The 13,073-nt window shown below is 40.1% G+C and overlaps 1 protein-coding gene across 12 annotated transcripts in view; it reads right to left on the bottom strand.

Annotated features, from left to right (window-relative positions):
• Positions 1 to 3,216: 3,216 nt before the first annotated feature.
• The window catches only part of ehbp1l1a (EH domain binding protein 1-like 1a), a 56,804-nt gene continuing 46,947 nt past the window's right edge, over positions 3,217 to 13,073 (bottom strand). For all 12 annotated transcript variants that reach the window (XM_083789089.1, XM_083789084.1, XM_083789088.1 and 9 more), the window contains 8 exons: positions 12,509 to 13,033; positions 12,371 to 12,422; positions 11,846 to 11,898; positions 11,255 to 11,366; positions 9,960 to 10,059; positions 9,399 to 9,472; positions 7,742 to 7,856; positions 3,217 to 6,144 (listed from right to left, as the gene is read on the bottom strand). In XM_083789089.1, coding sequence (XP_083645215.1) covers positions 6,054 to 6,144; positions 7,742 to 7,856; positions 9,399 to 9,472; positions 9,960 to 10,059; positions 11,255 to 11,366; positions 11,846 to 11,898; positions 12,371 to 12,422; positions 12,509 to 13,033 — 1,122 coding nt within the window. In that variant the 3' untranslated portion in view covers positions 3,217 to 6,053. The remainder of the gene's footprint in view (positions 6,145 to 7,741; positions 7,857 to 9,398; positions 9,473 to 9,959; positions 10,060 to 11,254; positions 11,367 to 11,845; positions 11,899 to 12,370; positions 12,423 to 12,508; positions 13,034 to 13,073) is intronic.

Genomic DNA, 13,073 nt, shown 5'->3' on the forward strand with positions numbered 1-13,073 from the left:
CACTTAGAAAGAAATGCAGACTCATATATTTCTTCTTGGGGAAGATATAAGTATAAACCAACAAAAAATAATCGCTGAAAAACAACACGCAAAACTGACATTGTTGCACAATGTCCGTTTTGGGTGTGGGAACAATATTGATCAATACAATGTGTTTCCATTTAGAGGCTAAGTAATCAACGGATTTTCCCCCAAGGTTAGACTTTTGAATATTAAAGTGCAATATCCCCTAACCCTTATGCCTATTATGCCAGTGGTTTGGTCCATTGACTACTGATCATATCATAATAATAATGACTCAACCAGACAGTCCGTTGCACTTCCCCATCCCTTGAGATTCTTGAGAACTGCCTTTTTCCTTTTTCTGTAGAATTTCTTGACCTCCAACTTGTCAGAGAAATGACTACATGGACGGTCATCATAGGTCACCAGGTGATTCAGTTCACGGTTTCTCAACTAGTGGAAAGAAGAATTCCAAAAATCACCAAACCCTACATTACTAAATGGTCAGGGACCACATGCCATACCTCCACGAGTCCACGGACCACCTGTTGAAAACCCCTGCTATATGCTGCTATTAAACTTGCACTGTGAAAATAAAATAAAATAAAACGGTGTGCTGTGCAATTGTGCATGCATACACATGTGTGCGTGCGTGCATTGTTGGTGATACGAAAAATACTCTGTTGCAAGTAAAAGACCGGAATTCAAAATGCACTTGAGTAAAAGTAGGCCTACAAAAGTTCTGGCATTAAGATTTACTTAAAGTACCAAAAGTAAAAGTACTCATTATGTAGAATGTCTATCATTTCAAGTTTTCAAATGTCTAAAATATTTTGAAAATAGCAGATCTACAAGCTCTCAATGCGTCAGACTCACAGTAATGTTAGCTAGTAGATCAAATGATCGAAATGTATATTGGGCTGAAGTTACTTGTTACTGTAATAATAATACAAATGTACAAAGTAACTAGTAACTAAAGTTTTCAAAAAAAATGTAGTGGAGTAAAAGTACAATATTAGGATCTGAGATGTAGTGGAGTAGAAATAATTATAGTATTTGAATTGGAAATACTCAATAAAGTACAAATACAGCAAATTTGTACTTAAGTGAAAGTCTCAATTACTTTAGACCACTGAGTACAAACTGTTGTAGCCATAACCACTTTAACGCATTAACACCATGCAGGAAAGCATGTGTCATTTTAGATTCAAGTGTTCAAAAATAGAAGATATTCAAGCTGTCACAGCTTGGTGCCATGTACGCTGACGCTATGCGAGCTTGTACATCTGCTATACAAGTGAGCTTGTACATCAGTGATTTTCACAAGTGTTGCCTCTTTCTTATGTTATAGTATAGTTTGTTGAAAGGAAGGGTTGTCCGCACAACTGTACGGACATCCCTTCATTTTCATTGTACGTATATTTCTTGTTCAGCACCTGTAGAATTTCTGGAGATGTGCGTGCTTCCTTTTGGCTCCTATCTATAGTATAGTTTGTTGCATTTTGATGCAGTAAGTGCTTTTTTTGTAATTATTTTATTGGTATTTTTCAATTTGCTGTCATCTGCGGCTCGGGCACCTTTGCTCTGGAACTCCCTGCATGCCCTTGGCCCTTAGATTAGCAGAATCAGTGCCTTCTTTTAAAACGCTTTTAAAAACACATCTGTATGCCAAGTGTTTTTCCTAATATTGTTTTTAAATTGTTTTATTGACCTGTTATTTTCTTCATGTTTTATTGTCTCTGATGTTTTGATGCTTTGTTGTTTTGATGTTTTTATGATTACTGTTTTATAACCTGTCTGTAAAGCACGTTGTAACTATATGTTTGGAAAGGTGCTATACAAATAAAATTAATTAATTCATCTGTGGACGGTAGCCCCCAGGGGATCCTGACCCACAGGTTGGGAACAACTTTAACTATACTTGAGTCCCTATTAAAAAAGCTGCTCTAAACTCAGAGAACGTGTTTTGAGTTTGTACATATGCTATTTTTGAAAAAAAAAAAAAAAAGAATCTGGAGTAATATGTGTTTAGTGTATGAATATTCATGAATATGTTTAAAATGTATGAATATTCACGAATAATGTCGTTCAGATGTTCAGCCAGAACGGCATGGCCAAGATAAGCAGAGCAGGTTGAAAGATCTTAACCCGGTCGATGCCAAATTTTGCACACACACTCCCTGGATGCCAACGGTGAACTTCCAGAACGGCCTGTTATAGCACCACCAGGAGGCCGAATTTTGAAAAACAAAATCCTGCAAATCGTTACACACTATTTCTAGTCATGTGTTCAAAATGGATCTGTCCGATATTTCATTTTCCATCCTAATTGGCTAACATTGGCATTCAAAGTTTGCAGGATTGGCCCTTTTGAAACAAAAAGCCTATTTTGGGTGGATATGAAATCTATCTTCCAATGTTTTTGATGTGCCTGATGTTGACGATGTGACGTTTTCTAACACACTTGAGACCTTGACCTTTTTAAATCTCACTCCTGACAAATACCCAATACATTACAAAACAAATTAAAACTCTGAAAAACTGAAATTGAAAAGAAAAAGGAAAAACTAATATAAATTCCCAAACTGCAATAACCCTCAGGACTGAGCTGAGTTTGAAAAGTTGAAAGGTGATAATCTTGCATTTTGGTAGGATGTGAAAGGAGGTGAAACGAAGCAAGATGGGCAAAGTGCATGGATGGATGTGAAAAGCAGCAAGAGAGATGAGATGTAAGTGTACTTACCTCTGTGTATACTTACATACTCAATCCTCTTCGTTCCAAGTGGGACCTGAGACGATCTGCCTCCATTGAGATCTGTCTTGTGCTGCATGTCATGCCTCGCCCCATGTACGTATACCTCTGTGTATACCGTGTATCGTCTCTGGATGTTAGATTCATTATAGAAAGATTCACATCACACATGTAACAAACTGGGGTGCCAATTAAGGCTGATTTAGTTGTGTGCCAGACAGTGTTGTGCACTGGAAATAGCAGACATATACAAGCTCACAAGACTCTGCAGCATGTTGTTAGCTTGTAGATTGGCTATATTCAGTGTGCAACAGCGTGATGCACAATGCACATCCAAGTATAAATCTCTCCATTACTGGTATCAACTATCTGAATAAAGCAAAAGAATAACGCCCCAAACAAACAAACATAATAATCTTAGAATAAAATGTAAAGGCTGAGTAAAATGAAGGAGCAATCAGTTTAAAGAGATCTAAAATAGCTTTGTATTTTCCAATCTTTACAAATAGTGCAAATATAACATTAAAACAACAATCAAAACCTTTTCCGAAAACAGCAATCAGTTACAAAAACACAACCTGTAAATCTTTTCAAATGTTGCCACATGCAACAGTATGGCATTGTGATGACGGGATCACAGGCTGGAATTAACTGCAAACTAAAACACAGAAACCAGAGAGCAAAGCTGACGTTCTCTATTACAGGAGTTGGCAATCTTTTTGACACGTTTTCATTTTCTTGATATTTAGTGTACCATATCAACATCATGTTTAATTACGACACCACTTCAAAATTTAATATTTCCAAGTGATTTTGATTGTCCATGTGTTCTTTAAAAATACGTTTGTTCACATCAGGATGTAATGATCATTAGACTCTGAATAATCCACCTGCATCTCTCAGACTCAATCCCCTGCAGTCAGAGTTAGGAGTTTGAATGAATGTAGAATTATGTGCGGGATTTATATGGATGTGAGGGGACTTAATTTAACTGACCTTTTTTGAATATTTAATTTGAAAAGAAAACACATCTCTCACACGCCAGTGTTGGCACATTGGGGTAGCCTACCGCTGCTCTAATACACTAATGGATTTTGTTCACTGACAAGGCAGGAAATATATCGTCGGTTAGGCGGAAAACTTGTATGTCCATAATTCATATCTTTTGTGTTATTTTCATAAATGAACGCCCAATGTTATACTGTCGTACAAGTACTGTACTTAAGTAAAATTTTCTGCTATTTTCAAACGTTTTTATACATTGGTGCCTTAAGGACATCTTGAATTGATACCAACACGTTTGTACTTTTACTCAAGTGAATTTTGAATTCCGGACTTTTACTTGTAACGGAGTAGTCCTTGAAGTATTGACACTTTTACTTCAGTAAAGCAAGCAAGCAAAGCAAGCACACAACACGTTGTGAGCTTGTAGATAGGGCAAGGCTAGGTTTTCTAAAAGGATTTAAACGTTTTGAAAAAGTTCTTCAATAATGACATGCTCAAAATAGGGATGACAGGTTGAAAGTCTATGGGTTTTATACATATTTAACCAATGGAATGTAAATGTAACTACATTGGATCCATTGGAATATGCATGTTATGTTTTCCATTTCCTGAAAAGTAACAGTTTTGAACAAACAACATTTCCACCCGACATCGATGATACAGAGTACAGTTATCAACAGGACCATACATACTGTACTATACTGTACAAAGGGTCAAATGATTCAACATTCAGTGACCAACTTCTGGAGAAAATAAAATCACAGGTGTGGATGTTTGTAAGCACAATCTGTAAGTCTACCTTTTAATTTCAGAAAAATATAATATTTTCCCTCTTCTTCAATGAGAAAGTTTCCCAAGGGTCAAAATTATCTCTGTTCACACAAGTCACAGAACATACTGTAGTGTTCATGTAAAATGTATGTTTAAAAACTGTTTCATAGCATGAAACTATGTTAAAAGTAACAGATAAATAGACTAGGTTATAATTATTGACGCTCCGCTTACATTAATATCGTTACCTGCGTTCTTCGTAACACAGGTACACCCTGTGAAAATATATCCTCTAAAGTGGAAGAAATACTGTTAATAGAACATGGTTCTTAGTTCTTTTTTGAACTCTGGCTAAAACCCCCAAAAAGAAATACAAAGCATGTGAGTGGCAGATTCTCTGGATGGTGCATTCTCAATAAATAACGTAAAACCTTAAATTAATTCAATAACTTATAGAATAACATTTGATTTGCGTAACACGTACACATTTCTTTGTCAAAAACATCACTTCCCATTTTTTGCACGAGTTACCAAACCTTGTCCTCTGTTATGTCGGTCAACAATCTGTCGACATGCACGTCCCACCCAATTAATTAAAAAGACGTGTCCGAAATGTCTTTCTGAGGTCACCCCTCTACATACACTGTACTGAAAAATGGTATACATGCAGGTACTCGACAGTGAGATCAACTGCATGACCATTTATACTGCAATATATCCTACAGTAAGGCAATTATGGTGATGAATTCAGTAACTTTTCAGTAACTTGTATGTATAAAACAAAACAAATCTAACCAACAAGCACACATTTACAACCAGCACACTTTACATTTAAAACAAAGTGTCTGTGGCATGACCTAACAAAATAAAATCTGCAAGGAATCCACACTCAAAACCAGAAAAAAATAAAACAAGGAGTGGTCAACTTTCCTGTGTGGCGGGAGGCCCATTCAATAACACAAGACATGTAGGGGGCACATGAAAGAAACCACAATGTACTGTCCTGTCATTTATGCTACGTCTTATGATGGTGTCACGCGCCGAACATAGCCAATCTACAAGCCCACAACGCGTTGCATCTTCAGCACGCTGTAGGTGCTTTTAGATCGACTATGTTCGGCGCACAACACCAACATCGTTACGCATTCTCCATCTGTAAGGATTCATATCCCATCCAGGCATGTTATTAACTTGACTTCTTCCCTGGGGTTTTTGTGCTTTCCATGGATTATGGCTGTGGACTATTATATTCGTTATTGCTATTACTGTTTCTGTTATCCATCTCTGTGTCTGTCGCCCCCCTTTCTCTTTCAGCTCAAGGTTTCTTCTTCCCTCGCTGCCATTGCCTGGCGTTTGCTCACGGGTGAATTGTAAAGAGTGTTGTAATGTAATGTGTCACGAAACAACCTTTGCTGTGATTCGGCGCCGTATACAAGTACAATTGACTTGACTTCAGACTTCAGAGGGTCTCTCTGATCAGTCCAACCCACTGTCCCCCCCCCCCCCTACCCCCGTGCAGTGCTCACTGCACCACACAGTCCTTCTGTTGTTTGGAGTACTTCCTCCTCCTCTGCTCCAGACCTCTCTCCAACCGTTCGTCCTCCTCCAAGGCCCTGCGCATGGGGGGAAAACATCCATAAAATGTCTTCCGTTTGTTTCCCCAGGGTAATTTAGTCAATTATGCAAATTCCCTGTTCCCCCCGAGCAGTCAGTGTCACCGCTGACCCTTACTGGTTGGTCTGGGGGAGGGTGTTGTAGACCACTGGTTCCCAAACACTGGGTCGGGACCCATTTGTAGGTCGCGGACACGTTTTTATAAGTCCCTTTAGTTTTTTCTTTTCTTACATTTTTGGTTTCTGTTATTTATTTATTTATTTGAATCCCAAAATATTTCTAATAATAATTTTTGGGATGAAAATAATATATTTCTTCGTTTCAAAATGTGAATGGCTCATTCTTTCGTGGCGCCATTGTTAAGTCGCTTGTCCCATGTGTACCGTTTATAACAGTCTAAATTAGTATTTATTTTTGTGTTTGTATGTTGTTTTATAATGGATAACAATGGAAACAAGCTTTGGCTTTTTTGTGATTAATCCGTTTTGGTGCTTTTAATTCGTGATTTAACTGTTGCCAATAAAGTATTCTATCCATTTCACCTGACAGCATAGCTGCCAGATGTAGGGGTGCTGAGAGGGCAGCCTCACCCCAGACCAGGTTATTTATTGTTAATGCCTGTCTTGTTAGATAGCCAACACCTACATCTTGTCTCTTAGTGAAAAGTATAGCCTATATTACTGCCTATGAGAGCGGATTCTGCCAATGCTTTTCAATAGGAACAGAGCTTTCCTTTTCTTTTTTGGCAGAAATTTGCTATTGGCTCCAAACCGATTCGTTCCCATCCGATCCTGCCAATGCTATTGAAAAGCACCCAATGGCAACATTATCTACCCTCATAGGCAGAATTAACCCGTTTTGGGCGGAAAATCGTAGGTATATATTCTTTCAGAGGGAACTTTTTTTTTATTTCGACGTCAGGCCTAAATGGGTTAAAGTTTGGTGTGACCTCACCTTTAGGGGTGTTTAGCAACAGAGTTGCCGTCGCGATTGTTTTCCACTTCAGGTGAAAAACTACAGCAGGTTAAAAATCAGACTAGCAGACTAGTAGAAAGCAACACTGGCCACTGGTCAATGCTTGCACATTCACACTATCTAAATGTAACTTACATTAGGGGTTCTCAACGTTTTTGGCTGGGGACCCCCGAAAATGCTTTTGCCATGTCTCGGTGACCCCCGCCTCGCCCCCCTCCAGACCACCAATACAAATTGACCGCTACAATAACTATAATACTGAAACCAGATATAATCATTAAGGAAAGTGTATGCATTATGCATGCACTATGTGTACCATGTAAACTCTACATTTCCATTTTCCAGCCATGCAGCCCTTAAGAAAAAAATAAAATAAATATATATATATATATATATATACACCGGTATATGTTTTTAAATAATTTCGGGACCCCCCCCGAGGGGTCGCGACTCCTCGGTTGAGAACCAGTTCCGACTGAACAGGCAGTCAGGCACCCTGACCAACTTGTAGGAGTTGCTAGTGCAGCGACAGAGATTGCCTTCGCCATCTGGGCTTCCCTACTTGAAGACGGCCAAGTGTGTGTGTGTGTGTGTGTGTGTGTGTCTGTCTGTCTGTCTCACCCTCGTTCCTTAGCGTCCATGTTGTGGACCAGCTCGTCTCTTTGGTTGACCAGAGACACCAACTCCTGAAGAAGCAGCTGTTCTCTGTGCTTATGGGCCTGGGTCTTCTGCCACTCTGGAGAGGGAGATAATAGAGGAAAACATTGACCTGAGATCAGATTCTAAAAATGTCTATTACATCCTGACAGTTTCATTATTAACCCATTCTGACCTGAGATCAGATTCTAAAAGTGTCTTCGATTTTTCAAAAATAGCAGACCTACAAACTCGTATCGCGCCACTCGGTGGCGCGATATGAGCTTGTAGATCTGCTATACTAACCCATTTTGATGCCAACACCAAAATGGGTTCCCTCCCAAAATGGGTTAAGTGTATGTACTGTATGTGTTCTTTTCATGCCTTGTTGTCATTTTACTATATCAAACCGTTGTAATATTGCCATATGTGAAGGTAGTCTGGTGCTTTGGGCATGAAATGAGCCAAACTAATACAATGTACCGTATGTAATTTATTGGTCGACCAGTAAATACAACACAATACATCACAGTCCAGGGCTTGTCCTGTTGTCAAGGACAAGTAATAAATCATTCCGGACAAGTGCATTATATTCTTTACTTGTCCGTTGGACAAGTGACTCTTATTGGTTTCACTTTTTCTGTGACGCACAGCGAACAATGTTGTCGGCCATAATTGTCTGCCCTGTCGCAGTCTATATGCCGTATGAGATGCAGCTTCATGACGCCCTGAGTGCATCGTCTGAGTCCAGTGGAAACTTCATATGTTCCAAATCTGATACTTTTAGTAGCAGATCCACAAGCTCAAAACGCGGCGTGGATTTCATCCTGATTGGCTGAGATTGATTTCTATTACCTGGCCTGGCAGAGACCTGTGCTCCGAGGAGCACTTTTATCCTGCACTTGGCACTTTAAGAGTGGATGTGTGTGCTTGTTTGTTTATGTGGTTTTGTCCTTTACCCAGTGACATTTCTACTGAATGTAAAAATACCCCCGAAAATAGAGAAGTTCTTTTCTAGGATGTTTCATATCGCTTTCGTCATCCGAATTACAGATACTTCCTAAAAACCAGTGATATTTGAGACACACAAACACCAAGATGCAATGAAACAAACAAAAATATAAATACCACTAGAGTTGTTTAAGTATAGAGTATTTATAAATAGATGGACGTATCGTATTGTTTGGTCAAACTGTATGTTGTGGTGGTTAACGTACACAGCTTAATGAGCCCAAGACCACAAAGTTATGGTATTTGAAGGCCTTGGGAGGCTTATATTGGATCCGTTTAAAGTGCCAGGTGGTTTGACAGTCTTCTGTTAACGCTGCACCAAGTACAGTCCACTGGAGCACAGTGTGAGTCATTTGGGTGGCAGTGGCTCAGGAGGTGGTTGCCTGATGAACAGGCAAGCAGCCTTGCATGATTCTCCCGGCCGTGAATCAATGTAAAGTGCTTACTGTATATGCTGTAACTGCACTATTATTTACCATTTCTACAATTTGGAAGGAAGGGTATCAAAGGAAAATTGATTCTCGACTGTGTTCTGTTGCTATCATATAGAGGCCGTGTGTGGGACTCTCGTCTGAGGAAGAGCTACGTAGATGCTTAAATGTCACCTTTTTTCTGTTTAAATAAGTCTTACCTTCGACAGCCATCATGTCTCTCAGTTCCTTGTTCAGCAGCTCAAATTTCCTCTCCAAGTCCTGTTCCTCCAGTCTGTCAGTCGGAAAACACATGCTGCATTAAATAATTGATACTGGGTGGTGTGTTTTTATGTGCGGGCTTTTGCATATGCATGAATGTGCAATGCATAATGTACAGGGTTGTCTTGTGCTTTGCGTGCGTGCACGCGTGTTTGTGATTTGCCCTACTTCCCATATAAGTCCCATGTATATAGAATGCTCTTATATATTGCGTCCTGACCTTTATTTTGTTATGCCTTATTATTTATTCTATTATGATTTTAAATGCCCTTTCTGTCTTAAATATCTTATTATGCCTTATGTAAAGCACTTGTTTATATACTTATGATATGATATTTCTCTCCTAATGGTACCAACATCAATACAGCATGAAATAGTGGACACAATCTTATCCAATGATAACAAAATATTCTAAGTCTTAGAGGCTAAATGTCATCAAATGGTGGTTTGTGGCTCAAAAGCCAAATAAATAATGGACCTTGATATGAAAATGGTCTTACAGTAACTGGAGGTGGTCCTGTCTCCGGATAAGAGCGTTCTTCTTGTTGACCAAGGTGAACCACTCCTGAATCAGCTTCTCCTCCTCCACCTTGTCACTTCCTGCAACATGTAGTCGTGTAGCCTTTTCAGTCACTATCATACATATTGTGCATATCCAAAAGGCTGTAGTGTACATCAGTTTTAGAATTAGTTCAGTATACGATGCTTTTGATTGTGGTGTCTTGAACGTATTTAACTTCTGTTATAAACTTGGTGGAAAACATACTCACATTTCTTACTTAAGTAACTGCTGTACAGTACATGTGTGTAGGGCTGTCACAATTATTACATAATGGCCTAATCACAGGTATTTGAGATAATCGCAAATGTTTTTGCATAATCGTCAATCGTTTCCATGTTGAAAAGCCACTTCTGCTATTTATTTGGGAAGAAAATAATATATAAAATTATTATTAAATGTGTCAGTAATTTATTTAAGTTAGTTAGTTGTGATTACGAAGCCTAAAAGGCAAACGGAAATACAAATTGTGAAATGTTCCAATGTTCAATGCATAAAACACAATTAAATCGTCAATCGCAATTATTTGTGTGACAATTAATCATCAACTTAAATTTGTAGTCGTAACAGCCCTACATGTGTGGACAATAATGTTTCTATTCTGTTCTATTTTTAAATCTGATACTCTGGTGTTAGCATTATGTTATGCTTTAGCTATTGAAAAATAGCAGATCGGAGCTTAGATCTCAGGTCAAAATGGTTAAAGAGAGTCTAAAAGCCCTGTTAGCAACCCATTGAGGCCATGCTGCTAGTTACACCCAACCGGACCTACAGTAAGGGGTTTCAACTGTCCTTAGAGCCCCATACTGTCACGGTATGTTTGCGAGTAGGGATGTGCCGATGAGACATTTTGGCCAATATCGATACCCAATATAATTAATTGCCGTTATGGCCGATTAACCGATATTAGCAATGTCGATGTGATCTCATTCTGTAGGCAAATCAGATTTAACTTAATACCTTATATTTAATATTGTGTGCTTGTAGATCTGTTCAAGCTTGTTACTTTGGGATTGTTTATCTGTAAAGACAATCGGACGATTAATTCATCTGTCTGATTGATAATTAATCGGTCCGATGCCGATTAATCAAAATACTACCAGAATTGGCCGATACCGATGTGTTTGCCGATTAATCTTTCATCACTATTTGGGCAGATGGATGGACCGACTGACTGACATTGCCACTCTTGGAGTCACTACTAGTGGACAATTGTGAAACACTGTCGTTCTATACCTGTCTCCATCAGACTTCTGAGCTTCCTCTCCACCACGTCAGCTCTGTTGTCAACGTGCTTCTGTTCTGGTTCCAAAGCCTCCAGCTCACTGAGCACATACTGGTTGGGGTCCTAGACACACATACACAAAAAGAAACAAACACATTATTTAGTTGCACGCAGGTGCATGGATTCAAGCAAAATATGACTGAAAAAGGTTTGTATGGCCATTAAGATTTGTGAAACTGTTTGAGGTCCTTACACTAGCGCTGTTTCCTAAACAATCGACAGAAAATATGTAATTTTCTTTTTGAAATATTCCTGTTGTTCTACATACTACCAACCAGGTGAAGGATTGAGACTTTATGCCTTTGCCTTTATATGAAATATCCAAGACTATTTAGATTTATGGAAGATGCTTCTGAATATTATATTGCTAATTTGACCACTTCAAATGCTCTGATCTTAAAATAATAACCAAAATAGCCGATCTACAGGCTGTGCTGTGCAACATGCTTCCATTGAAGACATGATGGCTTCTATATGGAATCCAAATGACTGAAATCAGTCTGACTGAGAACTCATATGTGGTTGTGGAAACTTCAACGGACCTGGTTTTCTTCCTCTGGCGTCCTCTCAGCGTTTGTTTCAGTCTCTCTGCCCTCTGCATGAGAAAACACAGAAATCCAATAAACCACAATATCCATAAATGTGGTGCACAATTCTGTAATGACAGCAGCAAACAGCAGCAAGAAGTCATCATAATCAAAGTGGGCGATGTTTGTCCATTGGGAGAAACAAAGGCAAAACGTTAAAGCTGCAGTGCAAACTGTCATGTCCCACACCGGATTTGAACGCAGGTCTCCTGCACGACTTCTGAAATTGTTACCACTAGGGCCAAGCCTATAGCTGCCTTGCTTGAGAAATTGAATGTTGACCTGCATCCAGTACCACTTGTCAAACCAGACACAGGATCAAATGTCTCAAGAAGAGCAGGGTTAGCAAATACAACCACCACAATTGTATGAATTATAAACATGCTCTACCATACAGATTGGACTAAATCAAATCGTATTCATTAAAAAGAGGTATAGTACAGCTCTAAACATTGCATTGCATTGCTATGAACAGCCCACCTGTTTCTGATTTCCTCCGGGCAGCAGTGTTTTCTTCTAGCCCGGCAGTAGCCTGTGGAGACACAACATACTGTATGTAATCATAATACATACATGGAGAAAACCTCATGTGTAAATACATCATGGTAGGCCTCTTACCGCCGAGGGATCTCCGTCATCCATACTCCTGCGCTGTGACCTACGCTTTTTGACCAGATCGGCATCTTTCACATGCGAGAAACCAGTCTTGGAGAGGAAGTGCAGAGTCCTGGGTGGCGCGACGGGCGCCTGCACGCCAACCGCCGCGCCGCCTTGCGATCGCTTGGTTCTGGGAGGCGGGACCATGTCCCCGGCGGCTTTCGTGTCCTTATCGCTCCCGTTCTCCTCCGCGGCCGCCGGTCCAGAGTCCAGAGTGAAGCCCTCCTCCTGTAGCCGCTGAGCGCAGTAGCGAACGGCGGCCTCGGGGTCCGCGGCCTCTCGCTGGTCTCGGGATGCCGCCACGGCGTAGCTGGACTCGCTGCTGTCCTTCTCTATTTGCAGCACGCTCAGCTCCTGGCCCGTGACGTGAGTGCGGATCTGGTTGAGGTAGGTCATGACGATGAGGCGGTCGGGCACCGCTTCCATGACCATGTCGGAGGGCCCCAGCAGCCTGGAGATACCCAGCTCAGCAAAACCATCAAAGGCCTGTCGGGGAACAGAAAGACCAGATGTTTGACTTGATTGA

The sequence above is a fragment of the Protomyctophum parallelum genome (genome assembly GCF_964188405.1).
Source record: "Protomyctophum parallelum genome assembly, chromosome: 18".
Lineage (NCBI taxonomy): Eukaryota > Metazoa > Chordata > Actinopteri > Myctophiformes > Myctophidae > Protomyctophum > Protomyctophum parallelum.